This window comes from Notolepis coatsorum, assembly GCF_963971535.1.
Source record: "Notolepis coatsorum genome assembly, chromosome: 3".
Lineage (NCBI taxonomy): Eukaryota > Metazoa > Chordata > Actinopteri > Aulopiformes > Paralepididae > Notolepis > Notolepis coatsorum.
In genome coordinates, this window is record NC_140167.1 from 130,511,066 (window position 1) to 130,532,234 (window position 21,169).

The window sequence follows — 21,169 nt, forward strand, 5'->3', positions numbered from 1 at the left end:
CTCCGCTCACTCCCAGGCGTCAATATACGCCGCAGCTACTTCCCACCCACAGTGAGGCCAGAGACATGCAAGATGGATCTACACGTCTTCAGTGACGCCTCCGAAGTAGCCTATGGATCGGTGGCCTACTTGCGTGCCCAAGAGAAGGGAGGAGAGATACACACTGCTTTCATCCTGGCTCGCTCAAGAATAGCCCCACGAAAGCAACAATCTATCCCGCGTCTAGAGCTCTGCGCAGCCCTAGCAGGAGCGCATCTAGCCACGTTAATCCAACGTGAACTCACCATTCCGGTGCACAGAACAATCTTGTGGTCAGATTCCACGACAGTACTCACATGGATCAAGTCTGATTCATGCAGATACAAGGTCTTCGTGGGAGTCAGAGTCACAGAGATTCAAGAGTTAACAGAAGCAGCGAGCTGGCGGTATGTGGACACCAAACACAACCCAGCTGACGTCATCACCCGGGGAATGTCCCTAGATGACCTCACCCGTCGCAACATCTACAGTGACGGACCAGAGTTCCTCAAGCTCCCGGAAGAAGAGTGGCCTACGCCCACCCCACGGGAAGCGAGTAAAGAGGAGGCTGAGAACAAGAAACCTATGTTCTGTGGACTGAGCACAGTCGCCTCCACAGACCCCAACATAGATGATTGCATTACCCTACAGAGTGCGCAGCTAAAGACATTCCTGTGGCACCACCCAGAGATTCAGCCCACTGCCGACATTTCAGCAGCTGACTACGAAGAAGCAGAACTTCTTCTACTACAACGAGCCCAGAGAGACTCGTTCCCCGACGAGCTAGACTGTCTACAGGGAGGAAAGCCCGTCCCATCAGACAGCAGATTGCTCCACCTGGCACCCGAGAGCGACGCCCATAATCTCATCAGAGTGGGTGGTCGTCTGCGGAGAGCCCCCGACCTACCGGATGACGTTAAGTACCCGATAGTCTTGAACAGCCGACACAAGGTCACAGAGCTGATCATAAAGAAATACGACGAGGATGTGCACCACGCAGGAGCCGAGAGAGTCTTCGCGGAGATCAGACGTCGCTATTGGATACTTCAAGGAAGAGAAGCGGTGCGACGCTTCCAGCGAACCTGTCTAGACTGCCGAAAGTGGCGCGCGCAGCCCAGCATACCCCGGATGGCTGACCTACCCCCCTGTCGCCTCCGACTCGGCGACAAGCCATTCCACTCCACAGGCATGGACTGTTTTGGCCCGTTGTATATAAAGAAAGGAAGAGGAACCGAGAAGCGGTGGGGTATTGTATTCAAATGCATGACCACCAGAGCGATACATATCGAACTCCTTCCAACCATGAGCACAGACTCATTCCTTATGGCCTTCCAAAGATTCACATCACGGAAAGGAAAACCGTCTACATTGTTGTCTGATCACGGGACAAACTTCAAAGGCGGAGAAAGAGAGCTGAGAGAGAGCTTCCAAGCTATGGGCCCAGAACTTAAGACCCACCTCGCTCCATCCCAGATTGACTTCCAGTTTAATCCCCCGAACGCACCCCACTTCGGTGGAACCTGGGAACGAGAAGTACGTTCTATAAAGACAGCCCTGTACGCCGTGCTTGGGGCCCAGACTGTGGCGGAAGAAGTCCTAATGACAGTCCTCACGGAGATCGAGGGAGTATTGAACTCCAAGCCCCTCGGCTACGTCTCCAGTGATATAGCAGATGTCGACCCAGTCACCCCCAACACACTCTTGATGGGGCGGCTGGACCCCGCGCTACCCCAGACAATGTACAGGCCTGAAGAAGCGAACGGCCGAAGAATGTGGAGGTACAGTCAAGTACTAGCTGACAAGTTTTGGAACAGCTTTCTACTCCACTACCTACCGTCTCTACAGACCCGCCAGAAGTGGGTAAAAGAGAGAGACAATTTGACAGAAGGAACAGTCGTCATGATTATCGACCAGTCACTACCCAGAGCTATGTGGCCGGCTGGCCGCGTAAGCAAAGTGATCACCGGTGCCGACGGCAAGGTCCGAGCAGCTGAGGTGCTCGTCCAAGGGCGAACTTACACACGACCCGTGGCGAGGCTAATAGAACTGCCCAGACTCCCAGACACTATCGATGACGACCATGACCCCACGACTTTGTGAGTTGACTGACCCTTACAGCGGACCTTGAGTGGTAGACAGTGCGGTTAATCTGTCTCTGCTTAGCTAATTAGGTGGGACTAATTAGGGGGCGGCTGTTGTGAAGGATCAGATTAAACCGAATATATATATTTATTTATGGATATATATTTAATAGTATTTGTATATCGTCTGATATCCCTTGTATATTCCTTGTACATATACACTGAATATCCCTTTAGTCTACTAACAGCCCATAATAGTTTCATTCTCTCATTGGACAAGAACTTGGCGCCAGCAGCCAAGCCCCTTGGTTCAAGTTCAATCGTGCCGACGAACATGTCGTTACTAGCCCCGGTTCCGCGTAGGAATACGTCTGGCGAAATACGAATGGTACTATTTGTTCACAGCGCATATATATATGGCGCAAGTAAAGTAGAACTTTCTTTTTAGTCCCTTAGCCCTTAGTTCTTTACCCTCCAACCTAGTGGCAAGACGTTAAGCCTCACCCACGATACACGTGTGGTGCAATATGGTCAACTTGGCCTCAGAATGGCATTGAGACATCGTGTGGATTAATAGTTGAATTGTCATAGTTTGGCACTATACCGTCGAGTGGGACGTATTTCTATTAAGTTAATAATAGTCTATTATGTATGGTGCATCGTTCGGTTAGAGTTATAAAGTGAGCAGTACCCCCATCGTTTCCTCGCGTTATCTAGAGTCTTAACCAGGCTGGGCAGACCACGTGTGGTGCTTTCATCCGAGGAGTTCTGGGCCAGGACGAGTGGACCTGCACATTGGATTACCTTACCCGGACGACGGCGAGCCCTACACGGCTTGGATTATCTACTTGCTTTGGGTGCTTTGATTATGCCATGGATAACAGCCAACACTGGTGAGTGTTGGAACTACCCCCCGAGAGGAGTCCAGGTGAGACGGCGCTCTACCCCGAGTGAGGTCGCCTCACGTCTCTTCGTTGTGGACCGGCAGCTACCGTCTACAAGAGGGCCCAACGGTATTCATCTGTGGACCAAGGTTCTGTGGGCACCGTGTTCAGCACTCTGAATTCTCCCAAGAAATCGTTGGCCAGATGGGATATCGCCGGCGGCTCTCCTAACCCCCCCCCCCCTACTGACTTACTACCAGCGGGACCCCCTTTAGTGTATCCAGCTATAATTATTAAGTACCATCGCTATAGTTCCCTAAAGAACCAGGTTGTATACTTGCTTCCTGCGTAACCAGAGATTGGACATTCAATGTTGATTTGCCTACGAATACTCATTTGCCTTACAAGTGCATTCAAATCATAAATGTCATTAAGTGAACGTTGTATATACCCTTTGCTATATATTAAATATTCGATTTATACATTTGTGTGGACTTGGTTTCATGGTGGGAAAGTGTTCATCATATCTATATCATGTACTGTGTGGCCAGTAGTTAAAGTACATAAAGCGGTAGTGGTTTAATGATACCATACTTATCAATACAGTCAGGGAATTGTACCCCTCAGTTACACTAGGCTAGCTGCTCCCTACTGCTTCCAGCCCTTGTGCTAAGCTAGGCTAGCTGCTCCCTACTGCTTCCAGTCCTTGTGCTAAGCTAGGCTGGCTAGCTGGTCCCTGCTGCTTCCAGTCATTGTGCTAAGCTAGGCTAGCTGCTCCCTACTGCTTCCAATCCTTGTGCTAAGCTAGGCTAGCTGCTCCCTACTGCTTCCATTCCTTGTGCTAAGCTAGGCTAGTTGCTCCCTACTGCTTCCAGTCCTTGTGCTAAGCTAGGCTAGTTGCTCCCTACTGCTTCCAGTCCTTGTGCTAAGCTAGGCTAGCTGGTCCCTACTGCATCCAGCTCTTGTGCTAAGCTAGGCTAGCTGCTTCCTACTGCTTCCAGTCCTTGTGCTAAGCTAGGCTAGCTGGTCCCTACTGCTTCCAGCCCTTGTGCTAAGCTAGGCTAGCTGCTCCCTACTGCTTCCAGTCCTTGTGCTAAGCTAGGCTAGTTGCTCCCTACTGCTTCCAGTCCTTGTGCTAAGCTAGGCTAGCTGGTCCCTACTGCATCCAGCTCTTGTGCTAAGCTAGGCTAGCTGCTTCCTACTGCTTCCAGTCCTTGTGCTAAGCTAGGCTAGTTGCTCCCTACTGCTTCCAGTCCTTGTGCTAAGCTAGGTAGGCTAGCTGGTCCCTACTGTTTCCAGCCCTTGTGCTAAGCTATAGGCTAGCTGCTCCTTACTGCTTCCAGTCCTTGTGCTAAGCTAGGTAGGCTAGCTGGTCCCTACTGTTTCCAGCCCTTGTGCTAAGCTAGGCTAGCTGCTCCCTACTGCTTCCATTCCTTGTGCTAAGCTAGGCTAGTTGCTCCCTACTGCTTCCAGTCCTTGTGTTAAGCTAGGCTAGCTGGTCCCTACTGCTTCCAGCCCTTGTGCTAAGCTAGGCTAGCTGCTCCCTACTGCTTCCAGTCCTTGTGCTAAGCTAGGCTAGCTGCTCCCTACTGCTTCCAGTCCTTGTGCTAAGCTAGGCTGGCTAGCTGGTCCCTGCTGCTTCCAGTCATTGTGCTAAGCTAGGCTAGCTGCTCCCTACTGCTTCCAATCCTTGTGCTAAGCTAGGCTAGTTACTCCCTACTGCTTCCAGTCCTTATGCTAAGCTAGGCTAGCTGGTCCCTACTGCTTCCAGCCCTTGTGCTAAGCTAGGCTAGCTAATAATTTAGGAAAAACCTGTGAAATAACAGTGTTTCACTGCTGAACTTTGAGTTCTGTCACTTAATTGAAGGGGTTTGATTGTAATAATAATGGGAAAACCTGTAAAATAACAGTGTTTCACTGCTGAACTTTAAGTTCTGTCACTTAATTGAAGGTATTTCATCGTAAATGTAGGAAAAACCTGTGAAATAACAGTGTTTCACTGCTGAACTTTAAGTTCTGTCACCTTATTGAAGGAGTTTGATCGTAATAATTTAGGAAAAAACTGTCAAATAACAGTGTTTCACTGCTGAACTTTAAGTTCTGTCACTTAATTGAAGGTGTTTCATCTTAAATGTAGGAAAAACCTGTGAAATAACAGTGTTTCACTGCTGAACTTTGAGTTCTGTCACTTAATTGAAGGAGTTTGATTGTAATAATTATGGGAAAACCTGTAAAATAACAGTGTTTCACTGCTGAACTTAAGTTATGTCACTTAATTGAAGGTGTTTCATCATAAATGTAGGAAAAACCTGCCAAATAACAGCGTTTCACTGCTGAACGAGGTTCTGTCACTTAATTGAAGGAGTTTGATTGTAATAATTATGGGGAAACCTGTAAAATAACAGTGTTTCACTGCTGAACTTAAGTTATGTCACTTAATTGAAGGTGTTTCATCATAAATGTAGGGAAAACCTGTGAAATAACACTGTTTCACTGCTGAACTTTAAGTTCTGTCACTTAAACTTGAAATCATTACAGAAAATGCTGGAAACTCCAGAATCCTCTTTTCCACTATTAATGTACTACTCAACACTGCCCCTACACCTCCTCAGTCATCAACGGTTAAGTGTGAAGAACTTGCACTATTCTTTAACAACAAAATAACCTTGATCAGGGCCAGCATTACTCATGATGGAAATAAAGTTGATTGCGGCAAACCGTGCAATGTAACCATGAGAAGTTTCACATGCATCACATTAGATGTACTCTGCAAAACTGTCTCAGAATGTAACTCCTCCACCTCAGACATTGACCCTATACCTACAGCTTTCTTCAAACGGGTATTTAATAGTGTTTCAAGCCCTGTGCTAGATATCATAAACACTTCCCTTAGGACTGGTATTTTCCCGGATGCCTTTAAAACAGCAGTTGTAAAGCCATTACTAAAAAAACCTAACTTGGATAGTAATGAAATGGCAAATTATCGTCCAATATCCAACCTACCATTCATTAGTAAAGTACTTGAAAAGATAGTTTCAGTTCAAATAAATTCCTTTCTTGAAGAAAACAACATCTTAGAAGAATTTCAGTCAGGATTCAGAAAATATCACAGCACTGAAACTGCCCTCACCAAAATAATCAGTGACCTCAGACTAAACTCTGACGAGAATAAGATCTCCATCCTTATCCTGTTGGATCTCAGTGCAGCATTTGATACAATCGATCACGATATTCTAATCGATCGTCTTGAAAACCATGTCGGTTTCTCAGACCATGTGCTGGGCTGGTTTAAAACATACATCAGAGGGAGGAAATTCTATGTTAAACTAGGAGATCACATGTCTGATATATACGACAACAACTATGGAGTTGCACAAGGGAGTTGCTTAGGTCCTTTACTCTTCTCCCTTTACATGTTACCGCTGGGTGATATCATCAGAGAACATAATGTAGATTTCCATAGCTATGCGGATGATACACAACTGTACACATCTGCTGAACCAAATGATACAGCGATTAGCTCCATTACAGACTGCTTACTGGCAATAAATAAATGGATGAGTAAGAACTTCCTGAAACTAAACGAGAACAAAACTGAAATTCTAATTATCGGCTCCAAAACTAAAAAAGAAACATTAATAAAGAACCTGGGGGGACTAACCCCTTGGATCAAATCTGAGGTCACTAGTCTTGGGGTTATCATAGATTCAGAACTGAACTTCAATTATCATATTAGCAAAGTGACGAAAACATCGTTCTTCCATCTCAGAAATATAGCAAAAGTACGACCATTTATTAATCAGAACGATGCTGAGAAGCGAATTCATGCATTCATATCTAGCCGGTTAGACTACTGTAATGCACTTTTCACAGGTCTCCCTAAGAAAACCACAGAGAGGCTTCAGCTAATCCAAAACTCTGCAGCCCGACTGCTAACTAGAACCAAAAGGAGAGAGCACATTAGTCCAGTCCTAGCCGCTTTACACTGGCTTCCTGTAACATTTAGAATTGACTTTAAGGTCCTTCTCCTTACATACAAAGCTCTAAATGGACAGGGACCTAGCTACATCGCCAACACTCTAATAAATTACACACCAGCAAGAACACTGCGATCATCAGCTGCTGGACTACTAGAGGCTCCCAGAAGCAGTCAAAAGAGGATCGGTAATGCAGCCTTTATCAACTATGCCCCAAAACTATGGAACAAACTACCCCAAAACATCAGGGAAGCCAACTCGCTAGACATCTTTAAAAGACAGCTTAAAACCTATCTCTTTGCTCAGGCATTTCACTGATAGATATCTGCTACCACCTAGTGGCAAGAGGAAACATCAGGGATATCCTGACACAACTTGTATTTATTCTTACCCTGCCTACTCTTTTACACTGCCTATCAAATTCATGTGTCGGTTATTGCACTTTTTACTTCTTACTGATGACTATTTTTAAACTGAATCATTTTAAACTATTCTTATTTATTGCTAGATCCAAATGTGAAACACTGCGGGTTGTGACGCACACACACACAGTCACACACACACAGTCACACACACACACACACTCACACACACACACACACACACACAGACACACACACCGACATACACACACACACACACACACAGTCACACACAGACACACACACACCGAGTTGTAGTAGCGTTGTAGTTGTAGATCTAGGTTAACTGTGTCCTGGTAGATCCATGTTAACTGTGTCCTGGAGTGGTAGTTGTAGAGTAGTAGTAGATCTAGGTTAACTGTGTCCTGGAGTAGTAGTTGTAGAGTAGTAGTAGATCTAGGTTAACTGTGTCCTGGAGTAGAGTAGTAGTAGATCTAGGTTAACTGTGTCCTGGAGTAGTAGTTGTAGAGTAGTAGTAGCTGTAGTAGTAGTAGATCTAGGTTAACTGTGTCCTGGAGTGGTAGTTGTAGAGTAGCGTTGTAGTTGTAGATCTAGGTTAACTGTGTCCTGGAGTAGATCTAGGTTAACTGTGTCCTGGAGTGGTAGTTGTAGAGTAGTAGTAGCTGAAGTACAACCACACACACACACACACACAACACAATAAACACACATACACACTAAACAACGATGCATACAGGATTATTTATGACTATTTTTAAACTGAATCATTTTATTCTTATTATTTGCTAGATCCAAATGTGAAACACTGTGATTATTTGTTCATGAACTACAGGAGTATTACTGAATAGAGAGCCTATTAGGATACTAGATCCTAATGTGAAACACTGTGATTTGCCATATCTTGCTATGCTCGCTCATGCCTGTATTTTTTATGTCCGTTCTATTTTATAATTTTTTGACTATTTTTAAACTGAATCATTTTAAACTATTTTTACTATTTGTGTTACTGAAAACTGTAAGCGGAGAGCCTATTGGGATGCTAGATCCTAATGTGAAACACTGTGATTCTACCCGTCTATCTTTTTATGCTCGCTTATGCCTGTATTTTTTACTGTTGTGAAGCACTTTGAACTGCAACCTCTGTATGAAAAGTGCTATACAAATAAAGTTATTATTATTATTATTATTAATTGAAGGAGTTTGATCGTAATAATTTAGGAAAATACTGTCAAATGACAGTATTTCACTGCTGAACTTTAAGTTCTGTCACTTAATTGAAGGTGTTTCATCTTAAATGTAGGAAAAACCTGTGAAATAACAGTGTTTCACTGCTGAACTTTGAGTTCTGTCACTTAATTGAAGGGGTTTGATTGTAATAATAATGGGGAAACCTGTGAAGAAACAGTGTTTCACTGCTGAACTTTAAGTTCTGTCACTTTATTGACGGAGTTTGATTGTAATAATTATGGGAAACCTTGTAAGATAACAGTGTTTCACTGCTGAACTTTTAGTTATGTCACTTAATTGAAGGTGTTTCATCATAAATGTAGGAAAAACCTGTGAAATAACAGTGTTTCACTGCTGAACTTTAAGTTCTGTCACTTAATTGAAGGTATTTCATCGTAAATGTAGGAAAAACCTGTGAAATAACAGTGTTTCACTGCTGAACTTTAAGTTCTGTCACTTTATTGAAGGAGTTTGATCGTAATAATTTAGGAAAAAACTGTCAAATAACAGTGTTTCACTGCTGAACTTTAAGTTCTGTCACTTTATTGAAGGAGTTTGATCGTAATAATTTAGGAAAAAACTGTCAAATAACAGTGTTTCACTGCTGAACTTTAAGTTCTGTCACTTAATTGAAGGTGTTTCATCTTAAATGTAGGAAAAACCTGTGAAATAACAGTGTTTCACTGCTGAACTTTGAGTTCTGTCACTTAATTGAAGGGGTTTGATTGTAATAATAATGGGGAAACCTGTGAAGAAACAGTGTTTCACTGCTGAACTTTAAGTTCTGTCACTTTATTGACGGAGTTTGATTGTAATAATTATGGGAAACCTTGTAAGATAACAGTGTTTCACTGCTGAACTTTTAGTTATGTCACTTAATTGAAGGTGTTTCATCATAAATGTAGGAAAAACCTGTGAAATAACAGTGTTTCACTGCTGAACTTTAAGTTCTGTCACTTTATTGAAGGAGTTTGATCGTATTTTTTTTAAATACTGAAAGTTGCCTTATTTTCACATTCAGTAAAATGATGAGTATCTTATGTGTTTTTACATACAATTCAATGTAATTTAACATTCAACACAATTAAGCAAATACATGTATTTAAAAAGAATTACCTGTAGAATAACTGAAGGTTTTTACTGTTTTTTTATTATATTATTCTCTTTTTTAACATTATTTAACATTACATTTAAAGTTTAACAGCAAAAAAACAGAAAGTTGCCTTATTTTCACATACAGTAAAATGATGTATATTCTAGGTGTTTTACATGTAATTTAACATTCAAGACAATTAAGCAATGGAATAATCCTGTAAAAAAAAGACAATTTCTTATTAAATCAATTTACAGATTACAACCTTTATTTAATGGTTAATATTTGTATTAAAGGTTATTTACTGTATTTTTATGGAATTTCCTGTATTTTTATGGCATTTACACTTAAAGTAGAAAAACTGTAATCTGTAAAATAATACATTGAAAGTCCCGTAAAAATAATTTTTTTTTTAAGAGTGCAGTGTAAACAATGTAAGCGTTCTGCCAACATGTTTTTATACAGGCCAAATACAATGGCGGTCAATAGGAAGAGTGTCTGTGTTTTCCCCCAAAAGTTAAAAAAGCCGGTGTACCTGGATGTGCCGGTGTGATGTATGCACCAATACCATTCTTTCACTGCCGATAGAGTCTGTCTGCTGTAGGTGTGATGTATGCACCAATACCATTCCTTCACTGCCGATAGAGTCTGTCTGCTGTAGGTGTGATGTATGCACCAATACCATTCCTTCACTGCCGATAGTCTGTCTATAGCTGCAGGTGTGATGTATGCACCAATACCATTCCTTCACTGCCGATAGAGTCTGAGTCCATAGCTGTAGGTGTGATGTATGCACCAATACCATTCATTCACTGCCGATAGAGTCTGTCTGCTGTAGGTGTGATGTATGCACCAATACCATTCCTTCACTGCCGATAGAGTCTGAGTCCATATTGTAGGTGTGATCTATGCACCAATACCATTCCTTAGGGGTGCACCGATATATCGGTCGGGTATCGGTATCGGCCGATAAGTGCCTTGTTGACTGCTATCGGCCTGTCGGCCGATAAGCTCAAATGTGCCGATAGCAGTCGCCGATAAATAACCATCAATTTGTGTAGCGTCAAAAGGCAAAAAAAAAAAAGTTCACTCGCGACCTACCTGCACAACGCCCGCCGTCCCCCACACACACACACAAGCTACTGCATCAAAGTTACTACTTATGATTAACAAGGCATTCGTTTTGTGGCATTAACGTTATATAGTTAGTGTTACACGGACAATAACATCCGCATATTATTATTACCCATAGCAGCAAGGCATTACTCCGAGTCCGTTCATAGCTCAGTTCCATTCCGTTGCTCATTCCGTACCCAACTACCCCCCCACACACACACACAAGCTACTGCATCAAAGTTACTACTAAATATTCAACATTCTCTTTTGAGACTCCGCTTCAGACTCTTATCATTTGGCACTAAAAGCTAAACATTGTCACCGATATGGCTGTCCGCAACATGTCATTAATTGTGTACGCAAGGTGGTCACTCAGTGACGACGCTAACATGAGCTAGCATGAGCTACCGGGAGGCAGAAGACTTAACGTTACTGGTGAAAATGTGATTTACGTTGGAATACTCCTTTGCCAACTTGCTGTACTTTGCTTGCAGGTCTGCAGCCATTATTGCTGGATTATGAATAGCCCCAACTTTAGCCAACGTAACGTTATGGCTAAACCTTTAACATTAGTTAACGCTAGCTTTCGGTTAGCTGTTCAATGCTAATAACACAACCAAGCGAACCCATCAGAGCTCCCCATCAACACCGCTCTGTCGGGAGGATGGCATTTAAGAAAGTATCTGCTGTTAAAATGACACAAACATTCGTTTTGTGGCATTAACGTTATATAGTTAGTTACACGTTCAATTACATCAGCATAGTATTTACCCGAAGATAGCAAGCAAGCCGTTCATAGCTCGGTTCCATTCCGTACCCAACTACCCATTCTGCAATCTGTTAATAAAGTTTTCAACCAGACAAATGTATAGAAAGGCTTTGTTTTATTATAACATTTGTTGCAGTAAAATCATTGTGTCTCGTTTGGCCATCCTGTGGAGCGCGCTGGTCGGCGGGCACTGCCGGGCAGCTAACGTATTAGCTTGTTGTGGTTCTGAGTTTGACTCGCATTCTCGCAAGCAGATCAATGGCGGCATGCCCCGAAGTAGAAAATGAATAAACGCTTGCCGATTGGTGGTAAGAACAGCAGGAGGTGGGTGCTAGCGGTGTGGCGTAATTGGCAGAATCGACTGTCAATCAAAATGGTTCCATTGCATTGGTTGAAAGCTCTGGTTGAGAGAATAGTATCCCGCTGCAGGCCGCCAGAATGGTTCCATTGCATTGGTTGAAAGCTCTGGTTGAGAAAATAGTATCCCTCTGCAGGCCGCCAGACGATACTGGGAGAGGGATAGTGATACCATAAACATATTTCTTGATGTTTCCTTTTTTTAAGTAAGTAAAGAGGCCTACAAATACAAACATACACATACAAATATACAGTAGTTTCATAAAAAAAAAAATAATAATAATTAAAAAAAATATTAAAACAAATTACAAATACTTATTTTTTGCCACAAGTATCGGTATCGGTATCGGCCGATTGTGTTAGTTGAACAATCGGTATCGGTGGCCAATTTTCATATCGGTGCACCCCTACCATTCCTTCACTGCCCTATAGTCTGTCTATAGCTGTAGGTGTGATGTACTGTATGCACCAATACCATTCCTTCACTGCCCGATAGAGTCTGTCTATAGCTGTAGGTGTGATGTATGCACCAATACCATTCCTTCACTGCCGATAGAGTCTGAGTCCATAGTTGTACGTATTTGCATATCTCTCTGCCTGGCTTGAGGAGGGTAGCAAATCAAGTCTGCCTCGAGGCTTTATTCTCGGTGCGGAATGCAGACACCACAGAAATGCAGATAAGATAAAAATAAGATGCGTCTTTATTAATTCCCTTGGGGAAATGCAGGGGTCATAGCAGCACAGGCAGGGTAATACAAATAGCAATATAAATACAAGAATAAATGTATATGAAGAATACAAGAATATGTAAACTCTAGATAATAATAACACAATGTATACAGCCCCCCCTTGTATAATATACAGATTTGATCCTAAGTCAACCCCATGTACAAATATATATATATATATATATATATATATATATATATATATATATATATATATATATATATATATATATATATATATATATATATATATATATTAGAGGTGGGCATAGATTAATTTTTTTAATCTAGATTAATCTATCTGCAATCCTGGATTTAATTAAAATGGCTAAAAAAAAAAAAAAAAAAAAACCTGCCGAAGGCATTCAAAATATGTGTGTTTTTTTTTTTTTTTTTTTACTTTATTTTTTAGCGTTTATCGCTTTCCTGGTCAAGCATGACCGACAGTTGCAGGGTGAAACGGGAGAGAGAGCAGGGGGAGACATTCGGCAAATGACGGCGGGTCCGGGAATCGAACTCGGAGTCAACCAGATCCGTGACGCAGCACGGAGTCCCGCGCGAGCGCGGTAACATGGTGTGCTACTGGAGCACCCCAAAATATGTGTGTTCTACCCAAATAATGACCAGAAGTAAGTCCTTACTTTTTCTTTCCTCCTTATGTTTCTCAGGCCAGGTGGCCCATTACACCATGAGCCCATCTCCCGTTTCCAAAATGCATTACAGACTGTTTGAAAAAGCTGTTTTGCTATGATAATTGGTAATGAAATATCAAAATAATGTTCAATAAGATGTACTTGTGTTTAATAAGTTGTTTTATTCAGAAGTTAACACACATAAATAATATTACCAGTACAGTACAGTATCTAGCACTCTCAGGAGCAAAACAGAAAGAATCATTTCAAACTTGAACTATGTGACATGGCTTGAATCAACTGCTCCAGTGGAGTTGCTCAGTGGCCAATGGTGTCAACTGTGGTTGTACTGGGCAGCTCCCAGGTGTGAATGGAACTGTGTGAATGTGAAGCAGGGCGTTCCTGAAAAAGAGCATCTGTGCTCAGCGAACCTACCCTGGGTAAATAAAGGTAAAAAAAAAAAAAAAAAAAAAAACATTTTTTATTTTTTTATTTTTTTTTAGATTAATGCGTTAATTATATTATCGCGCGATACTAGTATAGCGTTAACGCAGCACGTTAACGCCGTTAACGGCCCAGCTCTAATATATATAAATATATATATATATATATATAATATATATATAGCTAACCTACTGTAAGTTTACTCTGTACAAGAGAGACTCTGTACTCTGACCAAGGTGATTTGTGTTAATTTGCAGTGTTCCCAGAATACATAAAAAAAAACTCCCATGCTTGGTGTGTTTGCTCCTGCGCTGACATACTGTATGCCTCTCGCGTCTGCCTCCATTCTGCATCTGTCTGTCAGGAATTAGATTATATTGTTTTAGTTGGACACGATTGGTTATTGATTGTTAAATCATCAGGTTGGGTATAGGTGCGATAGCGATAATGGTATAATCATGGCTAAGACTGGGCGATATGGGATGGCGGGGGACTATATTGAGATATTCAGAATCTGAAGTACTTTTCCCAGAATTGCTGAATTCAGATTAATCAGATTATCCAGTAGGAATGCAATGGTATGATATTTTGATCTGTACATTTTTTATCTGAGGAATGATCACAATTGCATGGTATTACAATTATTATCTGGTAATTAATTTGGCTAAATAAAAGGGAAAAAGACGCATACGATTATAATTGCATTTCCTTTGTAGATTTAGGCTATAAGACAGTAGTTTTTTTAGTACAGAAAAACATATCTTAAAAATAGACTAGAAATACCACAGAATACTGTAGACATAGTCCATAGATAATGTAGCTTATAAAATGCGTATGGTTAAGTGTTAAGTGATCATGACATCTTCACATGTGGTTAATAGTGAAGTTGGTTAATTGCTGCATCCCTAAATTCCAGTGTATCTGAAAATGTCCTTGAAGCTCAAAAATCACCACATTTGGTGAAAACGGCTTTGTTTTACCTGCAGGTCTAGTGCAACGTTGAACGCTGAACGTTGACGTTTTAAAGGTATAATCTATAATGCCGCCAAACAGCGACCTGGAACGGTGAACTTTAAAAGGTCAAACGTGTAGACTACAAGGTGGTTGAAGGTACATCTTCAGATACACTGGAAGCCTATGGAAGTTATGAATCTGCACAATTGAACCCTTGAACTGAAGAGCCATATAGGCCTAACTCTGTTTTTAAATTCTTTGGACAGCAATCACTTGGAGTGTGAATGTGATATCACCAGAAAGTACTCAGCCTCTACTTTCTTTAATTATGAATGAACACAACACTCTAACTTACCATCTTTAGATAATAAAGTTATGAAAACATTATTCCTCTGAAAATTTTAAATGGAGTTATATGGTTCTTCGTCTGAGGTATTCAATTAATGGGTATCAAATATCTCTACAGTGGAAAAGCACATTGAACAAAGGTCTGATATGAACTCGTATCAAGCCAAGACCTATCTATACATATTTGCATTTCATCATTCATTTAGAAATGACAACAAAAGTGTTATATACAGATAGATGATGAACAATAAACATTGATGTTTATTGTTTGGGCCTCAGTGGCCCACAAGCTGCAGAACCTCAGTATCGTGTGATATCATTTGTACTGCCAAGTATGGCCTGAGGGTGGCAGTACAGTCCATACCAACCTTCACACAGACCAACTCCGGCCTCTCTTGGATTACTTACTTCCTCTTGACCAAGGGTCGTGAGTCCAAGACATGACTGCATTCCAGGAGAGAGAGGCCGCAGTGGAGGAAACGGGGGAGCTGTGTTCGGCCCTTTTTTTATTTCACAGAATAGCTGCCTGTGAACAGAGGGATAGTGGTGCAAAAATCATAGATTTCATGAAATTTGGGATCAGAAAGTCTTGAAATGTTGAATGCTTGAAAAGCATGCCGATTCTCCTTGGGGTTTTAATTAGTTGCCATTTGTTTGTAGATTTTCTTACCAAACATCGGATCAAATTCCTTGTTTGAGATGTCACTGTGCACTTGGCCCTTCAGGATTCTGAAATAAACTACGATTAAGTCAAATGTAATGTAATGATAATTTCCTCAGCATAATTCAAGAAAGCATCCAAACCTGGGTCCTATTACCCGCCCATGTCCGCCATCCCTGAACCCGCCGTACCCTTTGCTCCGAAGGGCGAGAAGCAAGCTGTCACATTGTAGCGGAGTATCGAGTGTCGAGAAGTCAGTCGCAGATAGGCCTCATTCTTTCTCCGTCTGGATAGGAATAGAAGCAGCCCATAAAGAAGCACGCCTAACCGAAACGGACCTGGTTAAGCCCGCTTTTAATTTAGCGTGCTAAAACACGTTGTGTCGCAGGGCTGTCACAGCTTCTTGGGAAAGCTGCAAGCTCATTATCAGTATCGTGTCTTGGAGGATGCAGTGTGAGCAGGATGTAAAGAGGGATTAGGTTACTGTCGAACTGTTTCCCTGCTATTTACATGTGATACCTTTTGGTAACCGTAGCATCTCATCTTTAAACTTTAAAATGAAAGTTCAGTAGAAATTAACACAACCTGTCCATGCAAGTGCATTTATAACAGTGATTCATATTTATAATTTACAGTATAACAATATATATATATATATATTTATTTATTTATTATATATATTTATTTTGTTAAAATAAGTATTAAATAGCTCTACATTCTGAAGGCCATCATCGATATACGAGTGTTTGGTCAGTAACATGTGTCTCCCAGTCCCTCCGCTCTGCAGTAAACAGAAAATAATTGTATCAAATCAGGAGAGAGAACCCTAGATGTTTTTATTAATTTCAAGAAATGTTGCAGAGCCAAATTAGCTCACAGATTATTTTACTTGTTTGAAGCACATGCTTGATGACGCTTAAAACCATTTGTATTTCTTATTTTTGCCAGACCATTTTTACAGTGTGTGGTTGGATAAAGTGGGAACGGGATACTACAAAATGTATTTTGTGTTTACTGCAGAGCGGAGGAACGGCAAGACCCATGTTACTGACCAAACACTATATGAGTGATGGCTGTCAGAATGTAGAACATTTAACAAAACAAATACCACTTACAGCACTTTTTATATAAAATATATATGTGTATATGTTTTCCATTTCTATGTCTTTGACAATGGTATAGTAAGAATCTTGAACAAATTGAAATTATTAATTTATTATAGTAAGAATCCATACCTTTACTGTACATAGATCGATGACCTTAGTATACCTTAGTATTTAGTAGCCTATACTGTACTGTATCTCCCAGCCCTACATGCAATGGGTTAAGGAATTCAGTTAATCTCAACAATGCCAGTTGTTGATCAGAAGAAGGGACGTGTAAAGAATGTGAATGGCAATCTTGATGTTTTATTATAAAAGAGATGGTTCCATTGGATGGATCTACCTGTTTAGACAACAAAGCATGGTTAAAAATAGTCATGTATAAAATAAATAACATCCTACTCGTGTGTGAAAGGCTACTGTGAGCTCTGCTTTTGAAATGCAGAACCATTCACTTTTGTGGACCAGTGCTAGATTACTAGGAAGCTTGGCCATTAAGTTTGGTGTCATTTGACATTGTCATAAGCTGTCACTCTCTCGGCCAGAATGACCAGAGTGTGCTCTGCTCTGAATGTTCTCAATAAACAAACTGGAATTTTTATAGTGCTGTGCTCTGAATATATAGAATGGTTCCGATTGTTTCCAGTGTGCACTCTGGCACCTCTCAATGTGCATCAGCAGAATGTCACAAGGGAAGCTGCGGCTATGTGTAGGAAGGGCATGGTGGACATACTAACTGATATCACCTTGAGCAAACGTCATTTTAGCATCCAATTTAAATGTGCACTTTCTCCATGTAAGATATTGAATGCTAAAACCGTCAACCAGTACTCCTACACTAGGGTTCTCTCTTCTCTGTGCATGAGATGGTATGATGGTATACCATCGTGGAAAGGCATGGCTTTTTACTATACCTTATTCCACGACATTTACACATCATGAAGGAATATACTGTTATACAGAAAGTTAATAAAAAAAAGTGTCCTTGCAGTATTAAAAAAGTTAAAGTAAACACTCTGAATGAAATAGCACGATGACAATTGTATTCAAATATAATAATACATTTTATTTGGTGGCGCCTTTCACGACACCCAAGGTCACCTTACAGATCATAAAAACACAGCAAGGCAGTTAAAGTCGAGGTTAAAAACAAAACAAACAGGAAGTATAAAACAGTGAACTTAAAGGGGACATGCATTGCTATTCCTTGCACTATTTGGGCAACTTTACACAATTCCTGAGAGTCTATGGAACACATCAGAAAGTTTATTTTCAAAAAAATTCATTGTTTTATATTTTTGATCAAGTACTCAAAAAAAGCATCATTTTTCAGCCTCAGGATTTCAAGCTATTTTTGGATGGGCTCTGTCCATAAGCGCTTTGAGTGACAAGTCACCCACAGTCTGCGACTGGCAGACAGAGAGAGATAGAGAGAGAGAGGGGGAGAGGGAGGGAGGGAGAGAGAGAGGGACACAGAGCATAAAGTTATCTCTCCACTGCTTCCCCGCGAGGTCCAGGTTGTGTGTAAATTAGTGTGTGCCACTGCTGCTTCCCCGCGAGGTCCAGGTTGTGTGTAAATGAGTGTGTGCCACTGCTTCCAACCGCGCACGGTTTGTTTCCCCATCTCTCTCTCTCTCTCTCTCTCTCTCTCTCTCTCTCTCTCTCTCTCTCTCTCTCTCTCTCTCTCTCTCTCTCTCTCTCTCTCTCTCTATCTCTCTCTCCCTCTCTCTCACTCGCTCGCTCGTTCTCGCTCTGTTTGAGGAAGTGTATATTTCCACTCGCTCTGTTGTCGCTGTCAACCATAGAGGGGGCGTTAGTTATGCAAATCAGTACCCTATTCACGTCAGCAATACCGTCAAATCAGGGAAGATCTCGTGAACTCGAGACTAGACTGATGAGTCAATATGGTAATTAGAGACACAGACCCATTGATACTAACCCCTATTGCTATAAAGCAATGCTAAATACTGGAAAAATTTTACGACGGAGGCAGGTAGGTTCCAGTTGTGGAGCAATAAGTAGAAGCAGAGAAGGTTTTTACTTTTTACTCATTAACGGTGGTTCTCTTTATTTGTAGAACGGTACACCTAGAGTAATTCCAACAGGTAGCAAACACTGACACAGGCAGGGCTGTACGCTAAGCTTTTTCACTAGGGGCACACTTGCCCCTAAATGAGAAATTTAGGGGCAAACAAATTTTTTTAGGGGCACATTTTTAAATAACAATTTTACCCATTATTTATATCGATTGTTTTTGATTTAAAAAAAAATATTTTTTTTAATTTCATATACAATTTTTTTTAATAAAATATATATATTATATAATCATACTTGTAGTTGTATTATCTGCGAGACATCGCCACCACGCAACAAGTCAAAATGCTCGCTATATGCAACCAGCTCCACTGTCTGTGTGTACTCGAGTTAGGGCTGGGCGATATGACCAAAAACGTTATCGCGATAAAATTATAAAATTATTTTCATATAATTCGATATCGATAATTATCGTCGATATAATGTCCGTCAAGTTTAATTTACTTCTTATGCTGCTGCGAATGTCTCAAGTCGAGTTGATGTCGTCATCAGTCCGCACACGTTACACGTTAGCCGACAAGCGGAGTATCTCATGACAATAAATATGACACTAAAATACTCTCTTCCGCCACAATATATTGAAACGAACTGTATACCTCACACTACTATAAACGTGGCCTCAGAATTCAAAACACACACATACTCGGCACGTAAATATATAAAACATCGGCGTGCAAGCTAATTAGCCTAGCAAGCCTGTAGTATCTAAGCGGTGTATTTCATGACAATGTGCTAAATATTACACTAAAATACTCTCTTCCGCCACAATATATTGAAATGACGTCCACTGTATACCCCCACTACTATAAACGTGGCCTCAGAATTCACGTCACACACATACTCGGCACGTAAATATATAAAACATCGGCGTGCAAGCTAATTAGCCTAGCAAGCCTGGTTGTTGAGTGAGTCCTACCTCCTTCCGGGTATACTTCGCTCTCGGCCATCTCCTTCACTGATTGGTTGTTAGCTGTTGTGCGTAAACACGTCATCACGTAACGTTGGTTGTTGTCAGTGAGTGTGGTGAGCCGAGGCTGAACGGAGCCAAGCTTGGAAAATCGATATATCGAAACTTTGCGACCACGTTTCATGTTTATTTCGAGGAAATAATTTATCGCGATAGTTATCGTTATCGTTTTATCGCCCAGCCCTAACTCGAGTAGCCTCCAGCTACGGCCAGGATTCTCCGGAGCTGCAGCTGGACCCTATACTGTAGCCTCCAGCTACGGCCAGGATTCTCCGGCGCTGCAGCTGGACCCTATTGACTATATTCAGCGTGCCCTCAGCTCGAATACGCATCGACTCAGTGTTATAAGACATTGATATCAGGAGCTATCTGTAGCTATTTAGTTTAATGGGACGTTTCGTTTTGAACAGTGAGCTAACGCGAGCTATCATGCACTACTAGACTTGCTGTAGCATTTGTTGATATCAGTAGCTAGCCGGCTGGCAGGCTCACCGAGGTCCCAGTGTCCCACTAGAGACTAGTGTTTACAACAGCCACGGGTGCGGGAGGGAGGAGGAGCAGCAGACGCCGCAGCTCTCTCCGTGTGTCTGAGTTCAGTTCAGTTCGGCTCACTATAGGAGGTTGAACGCGTCGAAAATATGAAGCAATACTAACTTTACTTTTCTTCATAGCTAAATGAATCAGACAGTCAGCCAGTCTATCAGAGTGAGTGCTCAGTCGATTGTTCCCGCTGATCATACCTGCTGAGTGCTCACTGCTCAGCTCGCGTGAGTGACGTCATCGCGTCATCACACGCCTTGGATAATTTAGGAGTGAAATGCGAATGCAAGGCTTGAAAGCACTACTCGCAAGCCCGCCCCCAGATAATATTTACCAATCGCAACGGCCAATTAAAGGGGCAATTCGCGATCATCTCGTCGCAGTGTACAGCCCTGACAGGGCGTCTAGGAGAGAAAGAAGATAATAATAATAACAGCAACGTCCAGAGCCTGAGGTACCTCCGTGTACCGTGCAGGGAGAATGTGAAGATCCGACAACTAGAAGCAGAAAGACAGGGGTTAAATAAGACCACATTCCAGACATACTAAGCGCACTACAGTGACAGCTAGGGGTGCCCCCCAGACCCCGGTTCTAAACGGGAACCGGTACTAAATTAGAAAAAAATTGATTATTGATAAGCTCCGACGTTATCGGTACTACTATCGATACTCTAGAAATTATTATTACAATGAGTTTTTTTTCGAGGAATTTAAAGCCCAACTTGCAGGTTAAACCCTACTCTTCAATTATGGGTAGTTTACATCATTGGTATCTAATTTAATTATTATTTTTT

General features: G+C 41.6%; 1 protein-coding gene across 2 annotated transcripts in view; it reads left to right on the forward strand.

Annotated features, from left to right (window-relative positions):
* LOC311224416 (carboxy-terminal domain RNA polymerase II polypeptide A small phosphatase 1-like) overlaps nt 1-21,169 on the forward strand; it is a 172,267-nt gene that overhangs the window by 26,956 nt on the left and 124,142 nt on the right. Inside the window, exon 1 of one of the 2 annotated variants that reach the window (XM_084309387.1) lies at nt 13,137-13,262. The exons of the other annotated variant lie outside the window; for it this stretch is intronic. Coding sequence (XP_084165513.1) covers nt 13,205-13,262 — 58 coding nt within the window. The 5' untranslated portion in view covers nt 13,137-13,204. Of the gene's footprint in view, nt 1-13,136; nt 13,263-21,169 lie in introns of those variants that run through there. 2 annotated transcript variants of the gene reach the window in all.